This window comes from Sorghum bicolor, chromosome 8 (genome assembly GCF_000003195.3).
Source record: "Sorghum bicolor cultivar BTx623 chromosome 8, Sorghum_bicolor_NCBIv3, whole genome shotgun sequence".
Classification (NCBI taxonomy): domain Eukaryota; kingdom Viridiplantae; phylum Streptophyta; class Magnoliopsida; order Poales; family Poaceae; genus Sorghum; species Sorghum bicolor.
In genome coordinates this window covers 5,452,412-5,479,357 of record NC_012877.2, presented here as the reverse complement: position 1 = coordinate 5,479,357, position 26,946 = coordinate 5,452,412, and the positions used below count along the sequence as shown (strand labels likewise).

The window sequence follows — 26,946 nt, the reverse complement described above, 5'->3', positions numbered from 1 at the left end:
AAAATAATTCTAGTTTTTCAAACCAACTAAAGCTGCTAGACTGTGATATCTGATATGAGCAAAATGTGTCATCTCTGGATTTTTTTTATCTAGATCAATAACAGTATGAGTTACACCAATAATTACTCAGCCACAGGGTGATGACTTGCGTGGAAAGTATTTGCGGCGATACCAACATATCCATTTACGGCCTGTAGATTGAAGGAAATCTCTCCTTTTTTTTGTATTTTTCTAGGTTCTTATGAAATTTCTACGAAATTCATGCATTCCAAATTAAAGGTTCTTAAATTCAGTACAATCCAAAACATATGTGGCATGACCATAATAGTTTGTCACTCCATGTCTTTCAGTGTAAAAAGAGTTAATTTCTAAAAAAAAATCAATTTGGCGCTTGTTCTATCATTAAAATATCATTAATGTTTTTGTTTTTATACAATAAAAAGGCAGAACCCAGAGGAGACAGAGCTAAAGAAGCCATACGAAATTGCTTGATAAAACACGACCTTCAGTGGCGTTACTCTACTCTTCGAGCATGTACGTATACATGTACGAGCAGTAGACGTCGCTGCTGTCAGCGAAAGAAGACAGCGGGAAAGATACGGCAGCACTCCACGGGCGATGATTTTTCTCAGAAAATAATAATAGGGTCGCTGTACTGTACCTGTACTATCACTGTGCTAACCTGCTGGTCTTAAAAAGTTTTTTTTTTTTAAAAAAAGGTCTTCAAAAGGAGGATTCCACTCAGTACTGACTTCCTTTCACAATTCGGACATCTCGGAGGCGCACGAAGCACTGATTCGTGAAAAGGCTGAAACCCATGCCATGCCATTCCAGAAATTCAGAAAGAGTATCCAGAAATTCAGAAAGAGTATCTAGGAGTTTCCTAACACAGCTGGAGGAGATATGGAGCTAGTGAAGCCATAAAACGTGGCTTCGGCGACCTAACACATCATTATCTAAAAAAGAAGAGACCAACTAATAATATATTATATCTTATACCATAACTCTTATATTAACGTTTTGCAATGTTTATTTAAGTAATTAATTAAATCTAGACCACTCTCAAAACTAATTAAACAACCATATTTCGTATGGAATAATGCCATAGTGTGCATTATCTTTAGCGCCTATGAAAATTTTAGATTATTTCTAGTTTTCTTTAAATTTCTTTCAATTTAAAACCTAATATTGAGCATGTTCTTCATTAAGGAACTTTAGAGTTTACTTAAAAACGTATGCTTATAAATTACATGATACAACATTACTTTTCAAATAAAGAATTGAGGTGGTATTTTTAGATTTTTTTTTGAAACCATTTGGAGGCTCAAAAGCTTGACTGAAAACTTAAAATATCGTTCTAAGAACAAATTTAATTTTAAATCTCTAAAAGCTATGACACAAAGGAAAAGGACTGTCCTTGATTTTTTCAAAGTTATAAGATTTTTAAAATCCCTAGGCTCTTTGTTTTGGCTTGACAAAAAAACTACATAAAAAACTCAAATGTATAGCATTACATAAAATAATTTTAGTTTCAAGCTACAAAAGCTAGTTTCTGAATATTTGATAGAAGCAAAATCGGTCATCTTTGAGTTTTTTTTTATCTAGACTAGATCAATAATAACAGAAGGTAAACAATACTAGATCAATAATAATTATTTCTCAACCACGGGTCGATGACATGCGTGGAAAAATGTTTGCTGCAATGCCAACACATCCATTTAGGGCATGTGGTTTTGAAGAAATTGTAATATTTTTTTTGTGTTATTTGAAAATAAACTAAATCATGTAAAATTCTTCATGTATTCCAAAAGCAAAAGGGCCCTTAAATTCATGCATTCTAAAAGAGCCCTTAGACACGTATGTGACGTGACCATACAGTTTGTCACTCCATTTCTTTCGGTGTATAAAAAGAGATAATTTCTGAAAACATAATGTGGCGCTTGTTTTTATCACTAATAAAATATTAATGTTTTTGTTTTAAATAAAATAAAGAAAAGGCACAAACGAAATGAAATTGCCTGATCAAACTTCTCGGCAGCGGCAGCCTTATATATATTAGCAGCGACCGGAGATGGAAGTGGATCATGGAGTCGTTGAAGGTGTGTGGGAACGGCGACGGCCGACGGCCACAGGAGATGGGATCTGGGTGAAGTGGCTAGCGGCTGTGACAACGGCGGCGACGCCAAGAGGCCACACGAGGGCAACCACGACCACGGCAGCGCTATTGAGGAGGAGGAGGACGAGGTGACATGTCGTGGTTGGGCCGGAAGATTGGCGGCCCATGATGCTTGGCCACGGCGACACCTGGGCCTTCGACGAGGAGAATATTTTTTCACTCAAGATCCCTCGCTGCCTGTCAGTCCTAGGCCCCCGTTTATTCGTCGCGATAAACTTTTAACTTATGTCACATCGAATTTCTAGATACGTGTATGGAATATTAAATATAGACTATTTATAAAACTAAAAACATAGCTAAAGAATCATTTTCGAGACAAATCTTCTAAGCCTCCCTCCGTCTACAAAAGAATCAATTCCTAGGATCCATGACTAACTTTATACATATCATATAAAAATATATTTTATGATGAATTTAATGATACTAATTTGATATAGTAAATGTTAGCATTTTTTTAAGAAATTTGGTCAAAGTTTAAAAAGTTTGACTTAAGACAACTCTAGAAATTGATTTTTTTTCGTGGACGAAGAGAGTACATGATTACACATACTAATTGCCAAATAAAACAAAATATTCAACTTTAACACCGTAAGTAAACAGGCCCTTACTTTTTTTTTTTCATGGACGGTGAATTGCTGAAACCGGCCGCCGCTACACAGTCGTTTGTGCTCACAATTCAGCACATTCTTCGTTGCTTATATAGATAGACAAAATGCCTGGCGACTGCACATTTGCTGAAATCCTGTGTTGCTTTCAAACCCTGATCAAATGTGCCTCTTATTAGTCCCGTATCAAATGTACAATATACATAACAACAACAGCAAAGGCTTTTAGTCCCATAATATCCCGCTGACCCACTCCTATATATGACCATTTTTTTTTTGCAAAATGAACACTATAACACTTTCGTTTGTATTTGATAAATATAATTTAATCATGGACTAATTAGGCTCAAAAGATTTGTCTCGTAAATTACAGATAAACTATACAATTAGTTATTTCTTTTATCTATATTTAATGCTCTATGTATGTGCCGCAAGACTCGATATGACGGAAAATCTGAATTTTTTTTTAAATTTTTTTGAGAACTAAACAAGGCCATGACGTGCATTGCTCACCGGACCGACAAATAATTGCTCTGTTTTCTTTTGGGCCTTGTTTAGTTCCCAAAAAATTTACAAAATTTTTCAGATTTCCTGTCACATCGAATCTTTAGACGTATGCATAAAGTATTAAATATAGATGAAAATAAAAACTAATTGCACAGTTTGGTCGGAATTGACGAGACGAATCTTTTGAATCTAGTTAGTCTATAATTGAACAATATTTGTCAAATACAAACGAAAGTGCTACTATTCCTATTTTGCAAAATTTTTTGGAAGTAAACAAGGCCTTGATCAGCGGCGTATGGTCCCATGCGCTACAGAGACGGACCACGTACTAGTGCTGCCAACCTCTGCTGGGCCTTGCGATACTATGCAGATCTTCTTCGTCAAGCTTACTTCGAGATCAAAGCTGGCCTCCAATGGCCATTGGACGTCTATGGTGATGTCGCCGTGCGTGATTCCCCAGATCACAAACGCAGCTGACTCTTCCGCCGCCGGAAAGAACGAGTGCCAGACCCTCACCTCGCCTCAGGCACGTGCAAACATCGTCTGTGTTCTTTACCTTAATCCCCTGATTTTGGCTAATACGTACGCGTCTCTGTGCTTATTTGGTAGAGTTAGTCTTGTCTGCTTTGCTCTAGTTAGCACTTAATTCCTGTTGCTGGTAATAGTTAAGGCCCTGTTTAGTTCTCCACCAAAAATTTTTTCATCCATCCCATCGAATCTTTGGACACATGCATGGAACATTAAATGTAGATAAAAAAATAAACTAATTACACAGTTTAGTTGAGAATCACGAGACGAATCTTTTAAGTCTAGTTACTCCATGATTAGCCTTAAGTGCTACAGTAACCCACATATGCTAATGACAGATTAATTATGCTTAATAAATTTGTCTTGCAGTTTTCTGACGAGCTATGTAATTTGTTTTTTTATTAGTTTCTAAAAACCCCTCCCGACATCCTTCCGACACATCCGATGTGACACCCAAAAAATTTTCAACCCCAATCTAAACAGGCCCTAAGAGAATGGATCTTTCATGGGGTTTAATTTACCGCTAAATTAATCTTGGACAACATCTAGATGTTGGAATAAGAGTGTTTGGAACTGCCCCACTCTATGCAACTATCCAAGTTTTTTTTAGCTAATCAGGTCCTTCAATTTCAATTTTCTAACGCACCTGCAGATGAAAATAAGTAGTACTAGCAATAGGGAACAAATCAAAGGGTGATTCTACCGACCTTTAATTCGTGCGTGCATGCAGGATTCACTCTTGCATTGGAACTCACAGGCCCTAGCCTGTGTCCGAGATTGACCTCAAGGTGAAGGGCAAAGGGAGCTCATCATCTGAAGATTGCCGAGAGCAGCTGCAGCAGAAGCGAACGCTACCTTCAGATTGGGTCGTCCAGGCTGCACTTGTTGGTCGCCTTGTCATATCTTCCATGATCTCGATCAGCTTGTTGTCAGATCAACAACGTGACTTGTTAGTAGTAATTAGTAAGGAGTTTAGTGGTGTCATCACCGTACCTGGTATTCCTTAATCTGGATGGACCGAACTGTTCTGGCACTTTGCATTGCATGTTCTGCATCATCATAACAATAAGGAATACATTTCCGTATGAAACAAAACTAGTGAAGGAACCAACCAGAATCAGATTCGCATCCAAAGATAAAAGATATCCCTCTGGATGCAGATTCCGGTGAATCCGAACCATGCAATGCACACAGTATTTTCTCTTGAGTCCAGCCAACACATTGCTCTAATGCTGAAATGACAAAGAATACTGTCGGTGACCACAAAAAATTTAAATGAATACAGTAATGCGATAAAAAGTGTATTCAAGCCCATAACAGCTGGTTCAAGGAAAAAATTATAATTTTTAACCTGTTTGGATGAGAGAGGTTTTGGCCTTTCTTGCATCAGTTGGTCACTAGTTGGGAACAAGTTGTTGGAATCTAGTTGCGAGAGTTGCTTTTATTAATTTAAATGAGGGTCGGGATACTTTCGTCTGGAACTTAAATAATAATGGCTTATTTTCTGTTAAATCCATGTTCAAATACCTAGTTAATAATGGGATTAAGGTTACCCAGGAAATTTGGCATATGAAAGTGCCCTTGAAGATTAAGATTTTTCTTTGGTTCTTAAAAAAAGGGGTGGTACTCACAAAAGACAACCTTGCTAAAAGGAATTGGAATGGGAGTAAGGCTTGTTGTTTTTGTAGCACACCTGAAACTATCCAACACTTGTTTTTTGATTGCCATTATGCCAGATTTCTTTTGCGTGCCGCATTTGTTTTGTTTGGTATTTTTCCTCCAAGGAACGTGAACCATCTTTTCAATAGTTGGTCAAAGCTAGGAGGATCCAATCATAATCATCTATTATTAACTGGGGCTGCGGCGTTTTGCTGGGCAATATGGATCACAAGGAACGATATGGTTTTTGATAAAGGTCACCCAAAAACTTTTTTGCAGGTTCTTTTCAGGGGGACACACTGGTTACGATTTTGGGCTCTGTTGCAGCGCTCGGATGACGACAAGGAACGGATTCGTGACGCTTGCAAGCTACTAGAATCGAGAGCCATGGAGTTCTTCGCATCGCATGGATGGTCTTTCATTTACCGTCTTAAACATTAATTCTGAACCTGTAATAAGTTTTAATTATGGGTGTGCTACTGTAATAAATTTGGACTGATGCTTCTTCTTTTAAGAAGGCTGAAGCTGGAATTTTCCATTATCTAAAAAAAAAGTTGGTCCAATCAAAGCTCGCAACTGTGCAGTTGCATCAGGTGTTAGTATTTTTTTTTTGAAACTGGGCTTTCCTTCCATTAATCAACAGCTAACAAATCGTTAGCAACCATTACAGCGACACTTTCAGGTAAGGAGGCCGATATGAGCCCCTCTCCCTCAGTGCAGAAATGACCCAGACCTGTCAACTCATGAGCGGCACCATTACAAACTCTCTTAACAAAAACGCATCAGGTGTTTTTAGAAGCATAGCGAGAATTGGACCAAGTAAAAGATGAGCAACGAACATAATAAAATGTCATGTTACAAACTGTTAGTGCCAATGCTACCCTCCAAGCGCCTAATGCAAATGTACGAGTTAAACTGAACATAATTTGCAATCCAGGAATGAAGCTGAAAGGGTCAAGGAAGATTCAGATATATGCGCTGACTAGTCAACTGTGGATAAATTTGAAACGCCTCACTTCAATAGTTTTAATTCCCTGTTGATCTAAAAGGGTCAATGAAGATTCAGACATAGTGTACTACCAAAGAACAATTCACCTATCCAGAGATCTTTAGAAGCAATTGCTTCTTGTAGCACATTATTATAAGGTGGTTCTTGCCAGCCAGCAAACTACCTCTTTTAGTCGGCCGCTACCAATTTTCAGTTTCTGGGCTCAAGGTGCTAGACACGGCTGGGCTCAGTATAATTGTAGGACTGAGAAGAAAGAGCGATACCTTCACCGTGGCAAAGGATTATTCCTGTAGAAAACTGATATTAAAAATATGATATTATTAAACTCTGTAAAATACTTCATTCATTTGCAACTCTGATCCTAGAAGTACAGAAAGAGAGAAACTAGTTACTGACAAAACAGAGACATGAATTTCAAAATGATTCAATAAGAAACGTCGAAGATGTACATTCTAACCAGAAAGCTTACACATCCTTGGTCTTAACCTAACCAACTTCAGTACAAAAGCAATTACATTGAGATGATAATGTGGCTCAGAAACTGGACAGCTCCACCTCAATATCATCGACATGGGTATGAGAAACAAGCACCATAGCACTAGTAATAAACAAATCACAGAGGCACAAATCACAAACTGTAGTTCAGGAAAAGAGGAATAGACTAAGTAAAGTTGTGAAGGCACAAGTACGCATTCACACAAAGCATATACCTACATACTAACAGGCCACAATCATAAGCTGTAAGCACCTTAGGGTCTAACATCTACCAGGCTCTAGCATCTCAGGGTCCCATGCAGTACATATTCTCAATGCTTGTGTGGATGCACCAAAAGTGAATCTAGCCAAAAGATTATTCAAGCATGTGGCCTTATGTAAACAGTAAAATACATATATAATCAGAGTAAAAGCGGCCTTATGTTCAGAGATGTTAAGTCACTACAAAATTCAGTAGAAAATTTGACTCATACAGTCATACCTACTTTCATCATCAGTACAAGCATGTAGCCTTATGTTCAAGCAACTTCAGAGTAGAAGCTAGGCTAGTTAACAACCAAAACTCAGCTTCTGATCATCATCAGTTGTTTCGTTGATCAAATTAATGTATTCTCTATTTGTTACAGAGAATACAACAGGGTATGATGCACTAGAATAATTAAACCAAAACTTATTTTTCAGATATATCTAGCATAAAAAAGCATAGTGCCAAAGATTTAAAAGTTTTGACTCTCAACGCCTGTTTTTTCAAATTGTTTGCGTGCTCCCTAGCCGCCGCCGCCCTGCTCTCCCTCGCACGGCGTCGCGCCTGCGGCCCTGCCCACTCCCTCGCTCATTGCGGCGGCCGCTGTGCCCTCGGCCCCGCCGCCAGACGCCGACGCCCTGCCCCCGTGACGGCGCCCTCCGCGTCGGCGCCCCTCAGCAGGAAGCACCACCGTCTGCCGCTGCTGCAGGCGCTGTCGGCGCCCACGTACCTGCTCCACGCGCTCCGCAGGTACGAGCACCGCGAGCCCTGGTACCTCGGCGCGCGCTCCAAGTCCGTGGCGCAGAACGCGTGACACGGCTTCGCCATGGCTTACGTTAGCGGCGGCATCCTGTCAGTTGGCCCCTCGCGCGCGTGGTCGACTCCGGCGTCCTCAGGTACCCGCACCTCTACGGCAGCGAAGCCAGGATCTACGCCTGCCTTGCCGAGCTCGTTGTCGAGCTCCCCACGACCCAGGCTTCCACCAGGTGCCTGCTTCTTCTTCGTACTCCCCCATATTTTGTTATTCTGACTGTGATCATGGAATGTTCGATTACATTTGATATCAGCAGTTACTACCACAAAGATGATTTTTTTCTTGGTGCTCTTTGTGTTAAACTAGATCAAGAGTTAGGGGATTGTCTCAGGAATTGTTTGACAAAATAAGACAACCTACCTCGTAATGACAATCATTCATCCTTCGAGTTGTTTATTGTGGCAGAGACATCAAAACCTCTACCTGATTGATGAGAGTATTCGTGGCATAACTGTTCTTTCTCCTAGAATGTTTGTATTGTTCTGACAAGGCATCTTGTTAATATTTATTTTTCTGATGATATTTTGTGGCTGAGGTTTATAATTGACTTTTATTAGATATTGCTTTCATTTGGTTGTGCGGCCACTGCAAGTAGGAAGCATGCTGCCAAAAGGCAAACTTTAGGCTACCTGGAGCTGGAGGTCTCTGGAAAATGGAACTATGTCACTTGATGAACTTCTCTGCGTTTTTCTTGTTGATCCTTGGGTAAAAGCTCATCCTTTGGAACTCTCTTAAAAAATGAAGAACCACACATCGTGATGGCTACCAGTTAACCTCTGCCACTTTGTAGTTTGTAGTGCTGATTGCTGAATCTAGTCAAAGGTGATCTAAATGGTAGTCTAGTGCATCAACGAATGTTGATGTGAGAGCACTTAAAAAATGGTTATCATGATCCACATTGCTTCTTAGGACCATGCTAGCACTCATCCCTTTCGGATAATTTATACTAGACCATTGATCAATACTAGTTCTTGTTGTTGAAGTGTATGGCATTGCAATTTTTATACTACATCTGGCTGTGGCATCTATTTTGTATTTTGTTTGTGCTACTTTATACTCTGCTCTTTGCGATTAGCAAAATCTAGAGAGCACTGACACAATAGATACTTTTAGTTTTAGGTTTACAAAATAGTGTTTACTCTACTTGAAAATATATATGCCAGAAAAATTAGCTTTCGACTTAGCATCTATTGTTCTTTTTGTTGCATGGGGATATTTTTGGTCTCCTAAGAACACATCCTCTTTGCCCTTTAGTTTCACTGCACCATCTCGATCATGTGTATCATTTTTACCCTGGTATGGATTGGACCAGAGCAATGCAACATTTCTCCAGAGCTGCTAATGCTGATCCAGCCAGGATTCTGCAACAGACAGTGTGCTACGACCATAAAAACTTGCTTACTGTATCAGTCTCCTGGGGCTATGCAGTCCAGGTGTTCAAAGGCAATGTGCTGCTCCTAACCTCCTTGCTGTGCAGAAAACCTTTGTACCATGGAAAAGGGGTCGCAATGTTACTGACTGTTCTGCATTTTCAGGCCTTAAGACTCCATTGCTGTGACATTGTACCCTCTTCATCTGATAATAACGTAGACATTAACATCAGAAAATGCAAAGATGATGAGTTGATCGCGATGCATTCATAGCAGGTGATCATCTAGCCCACTAATGTTGTTTTGATTTGAATGTTTGCCCAGCTGCACTGTTGCTAAAACATATGGAGTTTTGAGACTATTTGCATTGATATATGTTTTGACCTCCTTATTACCTCTACCATTGTAGCAGAGGCCATCATCCACATCAACTCTGCCCCGACCGAAGATATACGCTGCAGATCATGAATGAACACCATACATTCGTAGTATAGACACACAGGATACAAAATGCAGATACAGATGCAGTACAGACACACACGGATCAGTTAGCATTTTTTTTACACACGGATCAGTTAGCATTTTTATTTTTTTTCCTTACAAAAAGCAGAGCGGGGCGGGGCATCCGGATTTGAGTATTCCATAGTGTGACATGTAATAACATCAAATAGTCGTGTTCACCAGATAAAGTTGCTTCCATTTTATACGGTTTATTCAAATCTCCTTTGTTTTAATGGAAAGTTTAGGTAAACCTTGGAAATGAAAAAGAAATCATACTTCATTTCTCGGCATTTGTGGTATCCAAAAATCACATTTCATTTCTCACCATTTGTGATGCACATAGCGAAATAATTGCCTTTTGGAGAAAGTTTGTGCCTCAGTGGCCTTCTTGGTATTGTCTTTTGTCTGAAAACAATCTCCTTTGTTCTGTCTGTGTCTGTAATCTCTAAAACGTTGTATTTCCATTATGTCATAATGGGAATGTGATCTCTCATAAACACGTCTTCTTGCCTAAACACGGCAGCGACAACGCCGTCAAGGAGCTCGCCTTCGTGGCCGAATTCGTCAGGCGCTGTTGAGGTACCTTTCGCTTTGTTTGCCCGGACCTAGTCAGTAGTTCAGCGAAAAAGATTCGCACAATTAGTAATTTTGATTCATATTGCAAGCGAAGGATAAATGTTCAATCTCAAATCTAGCACTACTTCTGAATCCTGATTTTGAATTTGTTTTGTGGATCGAGATTTATCCTGAACTAAGCACACTGTAATTGTAAATTGCAGGCAAGCGACTGGCTGTACACTTGAAAAATGCCCCTGTTTCTTTCGGAATGAATCCTGTCAGTAACTGCATCTTTTGCTTGGCAACCCAAGAAACTAGTTGGACTACTCGACTGATAAGACTAGAAATTGATCCATTTCATTCCTAAGTTTTATTCAAACCACCTGTTACAGATATACCTCGAAATACTGAAAACACAACATTCTAGTGTCACTATTTCTTTCCACTCTTTGTTCTCCTCTCCCACTCCTGCATTCTCCACCTCGCCATGTCGCACGCCCTCTGGCGCAGTCCACCCATAAGAAAGGGACTATCTTTCTTAATAGCACATAGAGAATATATATATATATATATATATATATATATATATATATATGACGCGTTTCTTTTACACGTGCGTGTAGTTACTCTCATCTCTATATCTCTAGATTTAAGGTGTATATGACCGGATAAAATGTATATAGACAAAGTATATGATGATACTAGACCATCTAGAGTGATATGTATGTTAAATATGCATACATACATAGAGTATATGGTTATACTTATTGTATATAATATAGTAGTGGCATTTTAGTAATATATTTAAAATATTTTTTTTTTGAAAAATTTTCGCGTGGTAAAATCTAAAGTATCTTAATATAAGTATATAAACATACTCAAACCGATAAACAAGTATGAATATATATACAATGTAGTTTATTGAAGATGAGAGTAACTACACGTACGTGTAGAAAAGAATTTCCATATATATATATATATATATATATAAAATACAAAAATTAAAATATTTAGAAAAACATCTAGACTAGCATAGGCTTTAGGCCATAGGTCGTTGCCTAAAATGCCGCCTAACATCTTCGTGAACTTTGCTAACAATTAACTCTTGGTACAGTTTCTTCAGAAGACAGATAACATAATCCTGTTTTAACTTAAAATGTTGTGCTTGTCCAAGAACTTCTATCTACATTCTTTCCCACGGGAGTACACGAAAAAGGCACCTTGGCTAGGTGTTCTGAAAAGAAATTCGATCCGATGAGGACTTCTCTTCTCATTGGTACATCCACATAAAGTTAAGCACGACACATTGCCATGTACAGTTACAACCAGGAACAACTTCTCCTCCGTGACGCCCTTCACCGGATCGTGGCCGGGCAGCCTCCCTCGCGCTGTCCACCACCGTGAGCAGTAACTTTCTCTCTAACCGTATTAGAACCTTTTATATGGGATGATCGTACATCAAAATCATGCTGCCATGTAAATTAGTATAATTTCCTAACCAATTTCAAATATTACGACATTTATTCTATGGTAATAACATAATTCAAATGGAAAGATTATCAACTACAAAATAGTAGGTCTCATCACGATCTGCAAATGTTATCTTGACCATTTCTCCATCCGAGTTCATCTGAACAGTTCAAAATTTTAAATTTCGAAATATAAAAATTCCAATCATAATTTTGGCACCAAAAATGATTTGAAATGGAAAATTTGTCAACTATAAAGTTGTACAACTCGTTGCAATCTATAATTTTTGTTTTGATCACTTGTCCATTGGAGTTCACTTTTGTGGTTCAAAAAATTGAATTTTAAAAATTTGAACATCTTCGCTCACTTCATTTAAAATACTGAATGCTGTAACAATTTAACATAGGGGTGGTTTAGTTCCCCTCAAATTCCAAAAAAATATGGATTTTGGTTCGTCATTTTGCAAAATGGAACTAAACACTATGCAAATTTTTTGACAAAAAGGTGATTATTCTCCATTTGGGATTTTGGACTTAAGAGGCAAAAAAAAAACCCTCAAAAGAGTCTCATGAGGACAATAAATTCTGCATTTTGGATGGAACTAAACATGACGCTGAAAATTTTAGCATTTTGCATTCCATCATTTCAAAATAGTTAGCATTTTGTATTTTGCATTTTTTTAACTAAACACCCCCATAATATGCATTTATAGCTCAATGGTTAAACTTTCGTGCCCTAGCTACGAGTAGAGACACTTGGGTTCGATTCCTATATGTGTGGGGTATAGTTTTTTTTTTTTTTTCTAGATGTTGCCCTGGGCTAGCCATTCATGTAAAACGTAATGTGCACACGTACGCGAGATGATGTATCTATTCTAACTAGCCATTGCTTTTGGTGCAGGTTCGAACCCTGCATGGCACATTTCATCACTAATTTTCATTTTTCCCCCTAGTGCTATACTGCTATGATTGGTTTGCAAATATTTTGCTAAAAATAATAAATGAAGTCCTAAATTTGTTTAAATTCCTGCCAGTCAAATTTTGGGATAATAAATGATCTACAACTCTGGTGTTGCTATTTTGTCCATTTATTTATTTATTTATTTATTTATTTATTTTTGAGAGACAACTTTCATTTGAGTTGTTGGCATTCATTGAATTGTTGACACCTAGAGCAGCGAGGTGGTACTAAACTGCTAAGGGCACTCACAATGCAGACTCTATCGTAGAGTCTAAAGTTATTTATTACCTCGAACAATGTGGACTTAGAGTCTAAATAAGACTTGGAGTCTTATTTTTTCTACCTCTTTCTTCAATAAATATGCTGCCACATCAGCAAAATATCATAAATAGTATGTAATTAATTGTTTTGGACTCTGTGATAGAGTCTTGCATTGTGAGTGCCCTAATGCGCGCGAACTTTACTGTCTCACGCGCTCTGCTGTGCGGCCGCGGCTGTCCCCGTTTGGTTAATGGAACTATTTTAGTTTCTTTTAGTTAATGTGTTTAGAACTTTAGCGACTAAAGTGACTAAAGTTTAGCTATCTAAAATTTAGCAAGAGGAACCAAACAGGGTCTTAGGCCTTGTTTAGATGTAATTTTTTTTGGATTTCGATACTGTAGCACTTTCGTTTGTTTGTGACAAATATTGTCCAATCATAGATTAATTATGATCAAAAGATTCGTCTCGCGATTTATAGACAAACTGTGTAATTGATTTTTGTTTTTGTCTTTATTTAGGCCTTGTTTAGTTCCCAAAAAATTTTGCAAAATTTTTCAGATTTCTCGTCACATCGAATCTTTAGACGCATGCATGAAGTATTAAATATAGACAAAAATAAGAACTAATTGCACAGTTTGGTCGAAATTGACGAGACGAATATTTTGACCCTAGTTAGTTCATAATTGGATAATATTTGTTAAATACAAACGAAAGTGTCACTATTCATATTTTGAAAAAGATTTTGGAAGTAAACAAGGCCTTAGTGTTTAATGCATGTGTCGTAAGATTCGATGTGATGAGAAATCTTAAAAAACTTTTTAGATTTTAGTGAGAACTAAACAAGGCCTTAGTCACCCCGTTCTGATCAAACGCATGCACGGGGCCTCGGCGAGCTCCGCGGCGTCACGCACTGACTTCAGTTTCAGCGCCGTGTAGCGTGTACAAGGCTTCGTGAACGTCGGCACATATAGCAGCCATGTTCCCAGAAACTCGATATTATTTTATAATGTGGAACGAAAACATCCGAAATTTCCCAAAATATGAAACATGGGAACAGAAACGTGGGTCATGTTTGTGTTCGCAGACTGCTAAGCGTCGGCATCGAGCCATCAAGCAGTGGCCTATTACTAAATGCTTGATGTCCATCAAGTAGTTCAACGCCGCTGGCTTCAAGGGCCACCGGCAATGGCTCGCCGAGGTACAAATCCACATATGCATGAGCTCCTATTAGGAATTAAAAGATTGCCTCTTTCGAAGTAGTATGGTCCAAAATAGAACCCTACCTTCATTCAGTCAAGATGAAAATTTACACGGCCAGGGGACGTGTGTGTATATTCTGTTTTTGTAACCTGTTTTTGAGAATGGGGTTGAGACAATGTTAGTTAGTAATACAAATGTAAAAGCCTCTCTAGCTCTGATGCAACTTTAATTAATACTAAATGCCATCCTTATATGATGCTTTTTGGCTTTGAATAGTGTTCATGCAGATTTGATCCACGCAGATTTTACTAAATCGCAGTGCTTGATTTGAGAAAGATCTTTAAATAAACCATGACCTCGTTTTTAGATTTGAGAAAGATCCTTCTTTAAAGGCATATAGAGAGATGAAAAATAAACCATGGCTGAAAATACTATTCGCTAATTTGTTGTGAGAGAAAAATATTGTTGGAACATGCTGGACCCGTCCAAAACACAAGAGTGAAATGTGGTAGCAGGCCCTTCGTCCAGTTCAATTCAAATTTTAGAATATATACGGTGGGACTTGGAGTATACTACCTTTCACTTCTTGTTCAATACTACGTATATTCGATTTATCTATTTGATATGTACTATATCCGTTTTCATCCCTATAAATACAAGACATTCGCCGCCGCACCGCTGACCCTGAAACGAAAGTAGTCGCTGGAGCAAACCCTAACCTGCCTCCGGAAGATGGAGGCGTTGGATCTGGAGGTGAAGCGGGGTGAGAGCGAGCAAAGCCATGAGAGGTCGGATCTGGAGACGACTGTCGCTGCTGAAATGGTTAGCGGCGGCGATGCTAAGAGGCCGCGCAAGGGCAACAACGACCACCACGCCATGGAGGTGGTGGAGGAGGAGGAGGATGGGGAGATGGGGGCATACGAGATCTTTGAGATCCACCGCAAGGACTGGATAGCTAGTTATGGCAAGAACGACGCTGCCGCCTTCTACAAACCGAGTACGTATTTCCTTTGTTCCTTTGTGTGTGTGTGTCCATCTCTCCTCTTTATCTTCGCCTTCTTGTTGTCTGATTTCTTCATTTATATGTTTTCTTGATTACTGAATTTTCGCTAAATGAAAAATCGTTAGAAAAACCTAGCGAGTAATGATATTACCAACTCCTTATTATCTGGTAGAAAAAAAAATTTGCCATCTATGTTCCAGTAACTCAGTTGTGATTATGATTGCTAATTGTGACAGAAATAAAATAAACAACAAAACCCAGAGTTTACCCTTTTTTCTAGCAAAGCTGAATTACTATGATATATATACGAATTGTTTTTGCAGCCGAGCTGCTTCCCATGCGTCACACGGATGGCCCAGTGATACCTTTCTTCGTGACGCCTATGGACACCATGGAGATTTTCTTGGTCAAGGTGGCTCATCTCACTGATGGACTCCAGTGGCCTCTGGACGTCTATGGCGATGTTGCCGTGCGCGATTCCCTGGACTGGAAGCGCAACTACCTCTTCTGCCGCGACAGGAACAATTGCCAGACGCTCACTTCATCGCAGGCACCCAAAGCTTCATCCCTTTCACTCTCATTTCATCCCAATCCGGCCACTAGCTGCGCATGTGCGCACACTACACATTGTACATACAAGAGTATTTAATTATTCATGGTTAATAATCTGCTTTCGCTCGCTAGATATGTTTTCTTTGCTCTTACCTCTCTTAGTTTGTTGCTTAAAATCTGAAATGGAGCTAACAATTTGAAGAAAACTTGTATGGGTGCTCATGATTGAAACCATTCTAATAACTAAGTAGGAATACAACAGAATACTTCACTTGTACTAATGTAGCTAGAGAGATGTCATGGTAATTCTGTGAATACTGTTTATTCTTTGAAATGTTAGAATTTGTTTGTCAAATGAAACTCTGATAATTAATTAGTATGTTTATTTCAATGGGCATTTATCCCCTGCTCAGTTATTCTGTTTTCTACTGAAAGCCGCTACTCTATATCTTTTATCTAACAGGACAGGATAACTGAACCCATTTGTATCTGACATATGCAGGACTCACTCTTGGAACTTACAGGCCCTAGCCGTGCAGTCATGCTTCTAGACGGACCTATCTTCGAGATCGACCTCAAAGTGAAGGGCAAAGGCAGCTCAGCATTGTCTGAGGACGACAAGGTTTTATGCTTGGATTACTTCGGGTACAACTGCATCGCTTACCGTGGATCCTCCAGCTACGCCAAAACGAAGGAGGTACCAAGCGAGAGCTGCGCGATGGAGTTCAGGTTCGCACACATCATAAACTCCGTGGAGGCGACAGTCACCGCCCACATCACCAACGCGTCGTGCAGCTTCAGCGCGCGTTTCAGCGCCCACACCACGAGCATAGGCGAGGACGTGGTGCTGCTGGACACCCGTGGACAGGAGGTGGTGCCCGTCAAGGACGACGGGGAGATCACGCTGCGGCGCCGTGTCGTCGTCGTCGAGGACCACCACCAGGGGCAGCTGATCCTTGGCCTGGATGCGGTGCTGTTCGGTGGTGATACTGGTGAGACCACTGCTGTTTCGCAGAAGCTCACTTATTATCCCAGGTCGGCCTTGAGAAGCGTAGCTTATTTTGATGTTGGTTTGGTTAGGATCAAAATGTGCGTCGCCTGGTCACTGCTTCCTTGAGAGTAGGGTAATTCGTGGGTTATGGCCACTGACAAAACCTGTAAACATATATAACCTTTGGAGGCCACTGCTTGCATTGCTTAGATAAGTCATGGCACTTATTAGCCACTATGTGTACTGATGTGTATTGTCTGCAATATATGCGTCAGATATGCATGTAATCTTGACTACCTTTAACATGCCTACTGAATTTGATGTGCATCGATCTGCGCTTGGCTGCTCCATAAGAATTCAGCTACCAGATTTCATGCAGGTTTTCTCAACAATAATAACTCAGAACTCATTAAGGTGCCGTTCGATTACATGAGAACTATTCCCAGCCAGACAATATCTTCACAAATTTGGAGAAGAGAAACAATAAACCAGGACAGTTAAGCAATCATATGAACAAGTAAATATCTGCGCTTGCAGGTATGGGAAAACCACAAATTTCACAACCATCAATTACCTAGGTCAGTTATGAAACGCTCAACTCTGGTGTATTTCTCTTGCCTCCAATGCAGCTCATCCTGCTTGTTGAGGGTGTCAGCAGCATGTTCAGCTTCTCGGTAGGAGATAATGGATAAAAGCAGTGCCACCCGCCAAAAGTCCTTTATTTCAAGGAGTATAAGTCCTGAAATGTTGAGTGTCGAACATGTTCACCAAATGTTACTTAAAATGAAAAATATTATTGCAAGTTATTTTGTTGTCATGGTACACACCGACCAGAATCACAAACAATGCTGTTGGGAGCAACTCAAGAGAGCATACCATTTCAGCATCGCTGTTTTTCAACTTTAGTGAGTCCTTGATAATAAAGGTAGAAACAGGAACCTGCTGATGATGCAACAGACTCTTAAACAAACAATCGAAATAAATAATGCAATGAACATGAAAATGGATATTTGAGAGCAGCTTCATTTGTTGAAGTTGATTTAATATCCAAATTTATTTGCTCCTTAAAGCTCGGCACAACTTTAGCAACCAAAGAAAGCAAGCAAACAAATGTTTATGGTGCAACATGCTATCTAGTCACCAACCTTCGATCAAGGTCTGGTTAATGGACATCAGAAGCCAAATAGAACTATAAAAAGTCCCTCCACAGGATAGAAGCTATGCATGTGAGCTTCCCCCAGCATACAGTTGTATGAGTAACAAGATACAATAATTTTCACGAAGAAGGTAAGTAATCAAAGGGAAGGTAATGATCCAATGGGTGCATTGGACAAATACACCAAAGAAAGGAGATGTTCTTTATCTGAAGTCCAATTAGCATGCAATAGAAACTTGTGACTGCTTTGGTCAAAAGTGGCATTATTTGCAAACTGGGCTAGAGAGGGTTGTGTTTTAGAGCAGTTAAGGCTTCACTCAAAGCAAGTAGATTGTAAACAAATAAATTTGCCTGCTTAATGATTAAGAAAGAGCATCAAGAGCACTGCACATAATGTTGCATCATTGCATGCCAAAAAAAATTAATAGCCATGGCACAGCAAACTTGCCTCTCCAGTCAATATAGCAAAATAGTATCAAGTAAATGTCCCCGTTGATACAGTTAATTTTAAGTGACTATTAGTCAACAAAAATGCACAAATTGAGCTAGTACAAAAATTTCAAAGCCTTGCATTAGAAAAAGAAAATCAGATGATGCACGACTTTGTTGTTACCTTCTTAGATCTTTTGTCCAAGTAGAACATATTTCAGAGGGGATTGAATAATGAACTATACAAGCAAAGCCTTCGTCGCTCATTCTAAACATCATAATATATCTTAATGTTAAGAAAAGGAAGCCAAGAGCGAACAAATTATAATCAAATAATTCCTGCTAGCCATAATACACAGCTTAGTAAACTTCATAACATGAAACTGGAGATATAAGTTTGTTATCACATCACAATTGAAAGCTTTATTTATGATTCACTTCGTAGTTCAATCAGTACACATTTTCTGTAAATGACTTGAGTAACCGATCAGTACCAACAAATCAGACAAAATGTTACATTTTAAAGTTGCAGTAGTTTGTGTTTCTTACTTGCAGTGGAGTAACAAAGTATCACTCTTTAAATAATTTTAGGGGTGTTTGGTTCACCTAGCAGCTCCTAAGTTTAGTCCCATTTAGTCACTTTTTACCCAAACACTATGACTAAATGGCCTTAAGTCCTCTCTAGTCACTTTGGAGTGACTAAAAGGGACAAAACCATTTAGGAGCTACTAAAGTTTAGGAGGCAAACCTAAGCAGAGCAAAGAACAGACACAAATCATGAGAGAGCGAGGGGGTTTTGGCCTTTCAGGGTGCTCACATATCAAAAAGTATGATAAAAATTCAGACCTGTGACTTGGGGTCAGAACCGCTGCTGAACACAGAGCTGCCAATAGAATATGCAAGATCCCAAGCTGCTTCAATATGCGAAACACACCTCCCTTCTTTTTGCTAGGTTATCCCTAGCACTCTATTATTAGAGACCAACCAAAGAAAGAATTGCACCCTAGGAGGAATATTCAACTTCCAAACAGCTGGGATGAAAACCGGAACCACCCCCTATGGTTAATAACAACATATAAGGACTGCACAGAATACTTTTCCGTAGAACTATAAGTCCACTCATCATTCAACGTAATGCTTTGCACAGCCACTCTTAACTCTTCCCACATGTTCATAAGCCTTTCAGATATATTTCTCCTAAAGGAGAGCTGAAGCTCCTCACCATTCCATACATCCCTAATCGACTTTCCTTGCTGCTCATTAATAACATAAAGAGGCCAAAAAAGAATAGCTAAGCTTGTGTTAGAGCATCTCCAAGAGACTTTGTATATTCTTCCTAAATGCTAGGAATAACAATTTTGGTGAAAAACTTCTCTAAATGGTCATCCAAATATAGCCATTGTCTATTCCGGGTTTTTCGCTAGCCAAATATAGAAGATGAGAATGACTCTCTAGAGTGCGCATGAGATTTAGCAAAACTGTTGGAAACTAAAAAAATATAGATAGTGATTTTTATGCAAATGGCTCTCCAAATGATGATTTAGAGAGTGAGATTTAGAAAGGCTCTCGGAGATGCTCTTACCCAGCCATTGATCTTCCCAGAATCTAACTTTTTCACCATTCCCCACAACCCATCTAATTCCCATATAGGCAGCCTGTATAGCCCAAATAATTCCTTTCCAGAAAGGAGAAGCCCCCACCTCCGAGCAGCAAAAAATATTTGGATTTCTTGTTTTATACTTAAAACCAACAATTCTTGTCCAAATAGAATTTGAATTTAAATGATATCTGAAAATCCAAGAACTTAAAAAGAGCCATATTCAAACTTCTTAAATCAGGGATCCCCAGACCCCCAGTTCCTTTTTCTGAGCAATAAGTTGCCAATTGGCCAAGTGATATTTGTGCCTATCCTCAAAATTGTTCCAAAGAAATTGACCCATATGGGTCAATGACCCATATGGGTGTTAAGCATGTCAATAACCCGTCTAGGGAACTTAATTATGGAAAGCAAATATATCGGAATGCTGGCTAGATAAGACTTAAGCATAAGACAGGAGCCTACCCTTCCACCTAGCTATTCTCTTAACAATTTTATCAATCACGGGTTGTAAATCTTCTCTTCTTAGTTTTGAAAAATGCAATGAAACTCCTAAATACTTCATAGGGAAATCACTTTTCTTACAGCAAAAAACTTTTGCAAAATCATTAGCCCTCTCGTCATCCATACCTAGAACCAGAAGATCATTTTTATCATAGTTAATTTTCATACCAGATAGTTGCTTGAAACAAACTAACAACCCCTTTAAGTTGGCTGCTTTATCTAGATTATTTTCAAGGAACCGGCCTCTGGTTTCAATAATAGAAATATGTAGCAATATATAATATATAACAGGATAAAAAAAAAACTATGGCTGACACGCTGTGCCGGAGGCCCATTGGTCAGTCAGACGACTGAATATAATGATCCCCGTCAAAATAAAAGGTTCAGCACCCGCCTCTGGTTTGGTGGTTCCTTCCGTTTCCGTTGGTCGAATTAACAGCTAGGCCACTTGGAGAATGGAGATACTACCGGCGCCGCGGTTTGTAGCTACTACTGGTAGCTACAAAAATGATCGACTTCGACTCTGTTGTTCAGCAGCTTTCCGTTTGACCTGGTGAATAATTTATCTATACCACAAAATTCAACTTAATTAACGGCATGCATGAACGCGTACGTACGTGGAGAACTGGAGACTGACTCGATCTTCGTTTCATCATCATCAGCTGCGGTGCCTTGCCTTGCTGCAATCGTAGTTAGATTTGTTTTAAATAACAATACAGATAGTCCAAGACTAAAATCATGATGTAGAGTCTAAAACATGCCTATACACTACATATATATGTTCCGGTTTACACAACCTGATGCAATCCTAAACTCAACTTCTACCTATTCATTCATTGGATATATAAGCGAAGGCTCTTTTTTTTTTTGCCTTTAAGAGTATATGTCCTCACTCTCTTACTCATTTACTCATTTGATTCGCATTGAGAAGTGTACAAACATATATTTTAATATAGTTTTGCATTGAGATATGTGTTTACACACTTTTCAATGCGTATTCAAAAGGTGAGAGAGCAAAATAAATTTGACCATATATAAGGCCTTGTTTAGATGTGAATTTTACTACTGTAGCACTTTCGTTTGTTTGCGGTAAATATTGTCCAATCACAGACTAACTAGGATTAAAAGATTCGTCTCGTTATTTACAGTCAAACTGTGTGATTAGTTTTTATTTTCGTCTATATTTAATGCTTTTATGCATATGCCGCAAGATTCGATATGATTAAGAATCTTGAAAACTTTTTGGATTTCGGGGTGAACTAAACAAGGCCTAAGTGTTCAAGCATAATATGGGCCACACAAGTCATCCGAGCCGGTCAGTTTATTTTCAAGTGCTTAGTACGGTAGAAAACGAACACACGTGTCACTCTCCGATGACTCAGCTAGCAGCCCATATATTTATGGCATGGGTAATCGGAGATATATACCGTGCAGACGTGAACACTCGAAAGAGACCGTCTGGGGAATTAAGGAGCAATAATGCACAAGCCAACTCTGAAGGAGCAAGCAACACCGTGCATGTAACTAGTTGACCTTGACCATATGCGTTTTACAAGTAAAGCCTTGTTTAGTTCCAAAATATTTTGCAAAATCGACACGGTAGCTTTTTCATTTGTATTTGACAAATATTATCCAATCATAGACTAACTAGGCTTAAAAGATTCGTCTCGTCAATTTCGACCAAACTGTGCAATTAGTTTTTATTTTTCTCTATATTTAATACTTCATGCATGTGTCTAAAGATTCGATATGACGGAGAATCTAAAAAATTTTACAAAATTTTTTAGAAACTAAACAAGGCCTAAATAAAAGCGTAAATAAACTTCTCCCGAATTTAAATCCAATAATCTCTCTCCTGCGTTGACCTCGTCGTAGCATATGCCTGCTTCTTCGTACGAGTGTAGCATATCCATTGCAGCGCCTAGCTAGCTAGGCTGATCGAACGATGGAGATGACGAGCAGTGGTGCTGGTGCCGTCACGACAAAGCTGGACGTCGACGACGACTATCCTATGGCGGCAACGGCGGAGCCGCCGTGTCCACCGGCGACGGAGAGGAAGAGGTGCCGCCGCCGCCATGTGGTGGTCGTCGCCAGCCTGGTGACGCTACCCCTCCTCGCCTTCTTCGTCCTCCGACGAGAGAGATCGTCAACGGCCTGGCTGCAGACCGCTATTGCCAAGCTCACCGCCATGAACGACGACGACGGAGGAGCAGGTCATCCATTCCCATGTCATTCGCCATGAAACTTCTAGCTATTCATTCATTGGATATATTATTATCTGTCCTTCAGGGTTTATGGACGCCGATGATCCACCACATGGCGGCGGCGGCCACAACAACGAGCTCCTCGGCGGTCTTCTGCCGCCGGGCATGGACCGGCGGTCGTGCCGGAGCCGGTACCAGTCATCATGGTACTACAAGCACTTCCCCTTCGCGCCGTCGCGGCACCTCCTGGAGAAGCTGCGCGCGTACGAGGCCCGGCACAGGCGGTGCGCCCCCGGCACGCCGCAGTACGCCAGGTCCATCGAGCAGCTCCGGTCTGGCCGCAGCGCCGCCGCCGCCGAGGGCGGCATGGAGGAGTGTCGCTACGTCGTCTGGCTCCCCTTCGACGGCCTCGGCAACCGCATGCTGTCCATGGTGAGCGCCTTCCTCTACGCGCTGCTCACTGACCGCGTCCTCCTCGCCGCCCTGCCGCCGGACTCCGCCGCCCTCTTCTGCGAGCCGTTCCCCGGCGCGACGTGGCGGCTCCCGGCAGACGACGACTTCCCCGTCGCCAACCTGTTCCGGGTCGGCCAGGACATGGAGCAGTCGTACACGAGGCTCGTCGTTGACAAGAAGGTCGGACTCGGACCGCCGCCGGCTGCGAACGCGACGGCGACGGCGACGACGACGACCGTGCCTCCGTCGTACGTGTACCTGAGCCTAGGGTGGCTGCTCAGGGACGGGATCTTCTTCTGCGGCGAGCACCAGCGCGTGCTCGGCAAGATCAACTGGCTGCTCCTGTACAGCGACCTCTACTTCGCGCCATCGCTGTACGCGGTGGCGGAGTTCCACGACGAGCTCCGGCGGCTGTTCCCGGAGAAGGAGAGCGTGCACCACCTCCTGTCCCGGTACCTGCTCCACCCGGCCAACCCCGTGTGGAGCTTGGTCACCAGGTACTACCGCTCCTACCTTGCTCCGGCGACGCGGAGGATCGGCGTGCAGGTCAGGATGTTCGGCTTCGCCTCCATCCCGGCCGACGACATGTACGACCAGATCCTCAATTGCTCCCGGCAGGAGCACATACTCCCGGAAACCGACGAGGCCGCGACGCCTACGGCGGCGGCGACCGGCGGCGGCCATGGCAACAGCTCCAACAACAACTCCACGGCCATCTTCGTCGCGTCGCTGTACGCCGACTACTACAAGAGGCTGAGGTCGAGGTACTCTGCGCCGCGCATGGGCATGGCTAAGGGCGGCGGCGGCGGCGGCTCGACGTCGACGTCGACGAGGAGGGTGGGCGTGTTCCAGCGGACGCACGAGGAGCGGCAGGCGACGGAGAACCTGGCGCACAACCAGAGAGCGCTGGCGGAGATCTACCTGCTCAGCTTCTCCGAGGAGCTGATCACGTCGGGGCTATCCACGTTCGGGTACGTGAGCAGCAGCCTCGCCGGCGTCCGGCCGGCGATCCTGCTCACCGCGTTCGACCACAAGGTCCCCGAGACACCGTGCCGGCGAGCCGTGTCCGTGGAGCCGTGCAACCTCACGCCGCCCCGGGGCCTCGAGTGCCAGGGCAAGCCCGTGGACAAGGAGGACCTGGCACGCCATGTCAGGGTCTGCGAGGATTTCAAGAATGGGGTCAAGTTTTTTGACTAGGCGATCCACGTGGCGCTGTTAATTTACCCTTGCTACGATAGCGCGTACTAGTATGTAGGAAATTCAAATTACTGTACATCCTCATGCACAATTGATAACATACGACTGGAAGTATTTTTCCACATTAAAACTTCAAAATTACTTTTCTCTTACTCTTTCTGTCTCTTTTTAAGTGTCACTATAGTATTCACGCTAAAATATTAACATCATTTTATAACTCTAAATAAGTTTATTGTAAAAAATCTATCTAATGAATAAAAAATAATACTAATTGGATACTATACAATTTATTTTTTAATATATATTTAGTCAAAGTTAAATATATTTGATTATCAGAAAAGTGAGAACGATAGTTAAAAAGGGCTCATGAAGTAAGGTTTTTTTTTATCCCTTTGAACTTGCTATTTCCATTGCTTGGTATGCCTGCAACAGAACGAGAGACCCAAAACGAGATCCATGGTTTTTGGTTGATTGAGCATGGGTGTAGCTGAATCCAGTATAAAGACTAATGGCAAGTAGATGTTGTTTTGTTGACCAGTTTAATCAAGAATAATGTTACTCAACTTGGTCAAAGGTCTACTAATGTTTATCCCAGTCAAATATTTCACTTTCATGATGATGGGTTAGATCGGAACTCTGCATTAATAATTATAAGGCCTTAGTTCCTCACTCAAAATGTTTTCACCCATCTTCCCATCGAAAGTTTAGAGACATACATGTAGTATTAAATATAGATAAAAAATAAACTAATTACATAATTGGAAATTGTGAGACTAATCTTTTAAGCCTAATTAGTCCATAATTAGCCTTAAGTGCTACAGTAACCTATATATGCTAATGGTAGATTAATTAGGCTCAATAAATTTGTCTCACAGTTTCGAGGCGAGTTATATAATTAGTTTTTTATTATCCAAACACTCCCTTTTCATATCCTACGCCGATGTGACACCCTTTTACTCTCCAACCACAAACAAAGGCTAAGTATTCTGACTCAAGTTATTTCTCTGCTCACAGCCAGTGAAACCCGAGTGTATGCAAATATTTTGGCAGCACTGGTTCCTACAGATTTATAGAGTGTTTGGTTGGATGTGTTAAAATTTAGCAGGTGTTGTAGCTCTTTCGTTTTATTTGCAATTAGTGTCCAATCATGGACTAATCGTAAATTACTCTCTAGCAGTGATTTTAGTTTTGTAAATAGTCTATATTTAGTACTCTATGCATGTATCCAAACATTCGTTGTGATAGGTGCTAAAGCCTATTTGGCAGGGTTTCTCCAACGGCTCTAGGAACCGTTTTCTGCCAAACGAGGTAAAATAAAACAGCTCCACCGATGAAGCTTCTAAAAACATGGTCTTACATATTTGGGGTGGAAAGAAACCAAAAATAGTGTCTTCTACCGGCTTCACCTCATCCTACATATGACATCATGTGAGAGCATATTTTAAGGAACTCTATATGTTGAGCTGTTTTGACAGATCTGATCATAGAGCTGAAGTCCCAAAAAATAATTTTATTGGTGAAGTGGAGTCGTGCAAAATGAGACTAAAAAACCAAGAGTAACCAAACAAGCCGCCCTTAAAATGTAACCATTTCACGCCAACGCGTGTGCTTGTCTGGTCGTCATGTGATTCACAAATTTTGATTTTAGGGTCCCTTCATGGGAAGCGTGGTAGGATGGAGCGAATTCTTTCATAATTATAAGAACGGACAACGGTATATTTAGATGGAATGGTTCAATTTTATTGTCACTCCCATATGTCACTCAAATCTTTTCACTTATCCTTCTACACTTACCCTCTTCTAATCTAAAGTTGCTGCTTCTAAAATCGGCCACCCTACCTCTGTCGGACCACCCTCGCATGGTCGCTGCCGCCCGCCCCAGGTTGTAACTCACACATGATGTTTCTCAGCAATCAAATCTTTCACTTCCATGATGAGGAGTTAGAAATGTTGCAATACTCTAACTCAATTTACTTAATTGGTTGTGAACTAAGTTTATTCATAGTCTGCTTCAATTCGCACCCTCGTGCATGAAGTTGTAGCTAGGTTTGTGTCAATCAGCGTGTTGGGTGAGTTGATAAATCTGATGACATATATAAGGGCTAATTTGATAGAGTTCTCATCTAGCTCGCAGCAGCTAGCTCTCGCTCTTGCTCCTCAGTCCAAATCTCAAGCTTTTTGGTGGGGCTTCTTCGTTGGCTTGACGAGTCGGCTAAGATCTGGTGGAGCAGCGTTGGCAACCGGAGACGAGGGAGGGTGCAACAAAGGCAGGGAGGAGTGGTGCAGCAGAAAGGAGCAGCTCGACGGAGAAGGGTGTGACGAAGGTGAGAGAGGAAGGGCGCGACATTGGCAAGAACACAATAAAAGACGACAAGAAAGACGGAGAGAGACGTGAGGCAGACGAAGGAGCAGTAACAAAAGAGTAGGTGTTTTCAGCTCCCTCCACTGGCAGTACAGAAGAGGGAAGATCAGGTCTACTCCCTCTGCCCTAAAAAAATACAAT

At 40.9% G+C, this 26,946-nt stretch overlaps 2 protein-coding genes across 2 annotated transcripts; both read left to right on the top strand.

Moving 5' to 3' along the window:
* On the top strand, positions 15,048-17,133 carry LOC8076284. Its single transcript, XM_021446500.1, has 3 exons — positions 15,048-15,354; positions 15,684-15,910; positions 16,415-17,133. The coding sequence occupies exons 1-3, from the start codon at positions 15,090-15,092 to the stop codon at positions 17,027-17,029; spliced, it is 1,107 nt and encodes a 368-aa protein (XP_021302175.1). The 5' UTR covers positions 15,048-15,089; the 3' UTR covers positions 17,030-17,133.
* LOC8079884 (probable fucosyltransferase 9) lies at positions 22,421-24,594 on the top strand. The gene is made up of 2 exons (XM_002442852.2): positions 22,421-22,802; positions 22,879-24,594. Exons 1-2 carry the CDS (start codon positions 22,535-22,537, stop codon positions 24,441-24,443), a joined length of 1,833 nt encoding a protein of 610 aa, XP_002442897.1. The 5' UTR covers positions 22,421-22,534; the 3' UTR covers positions 24,444-24,594.

What these genes read in the sequence shown, in the direction of transcription:
- LOC8079884 (XM_002442852.2), top strand. Translation starts at nt 22,535, where the DNA reads ATGGAGATGACGAGCAGTGGTGCTGGTGCCGTCACGACAAAGCTGGAC. An exon ending in CGACGACGACGGAGGAGCAG is followed by an intron (nt 22,803 to 22,878) that starts GTCATCCATTCC and finishes TCTGTCCTTCAG; the next exon opens with GGTTTATGGACGCCGATGAT.
- LOC8076284 (XM_021446500.1), top strand. Translation starts at nt 15,090, where the DNA reads ATGGAGGCGTTGGATCTGGAGGTGAAGCGGGGTGAGAGCGAGCAAAGC. An exon ending in TGCCGCCTTCTACAAACCGA is followed by an intron (nt 15,355 to 15,683) that starts GTACGTATTTCC and finishes TTGTTTTTGCAG; the next exon opens with CCGAGCTGCTTCCCATGCGT. An exon ending in AGACGCTCACTTCATCGCAG is followed by an intron (nt 15,911 to 16,414) that starts GCACCCAAAGCT and finishes TGACATATGCAG; the next exon opens with GACTCACTCTTGGAACTTAC.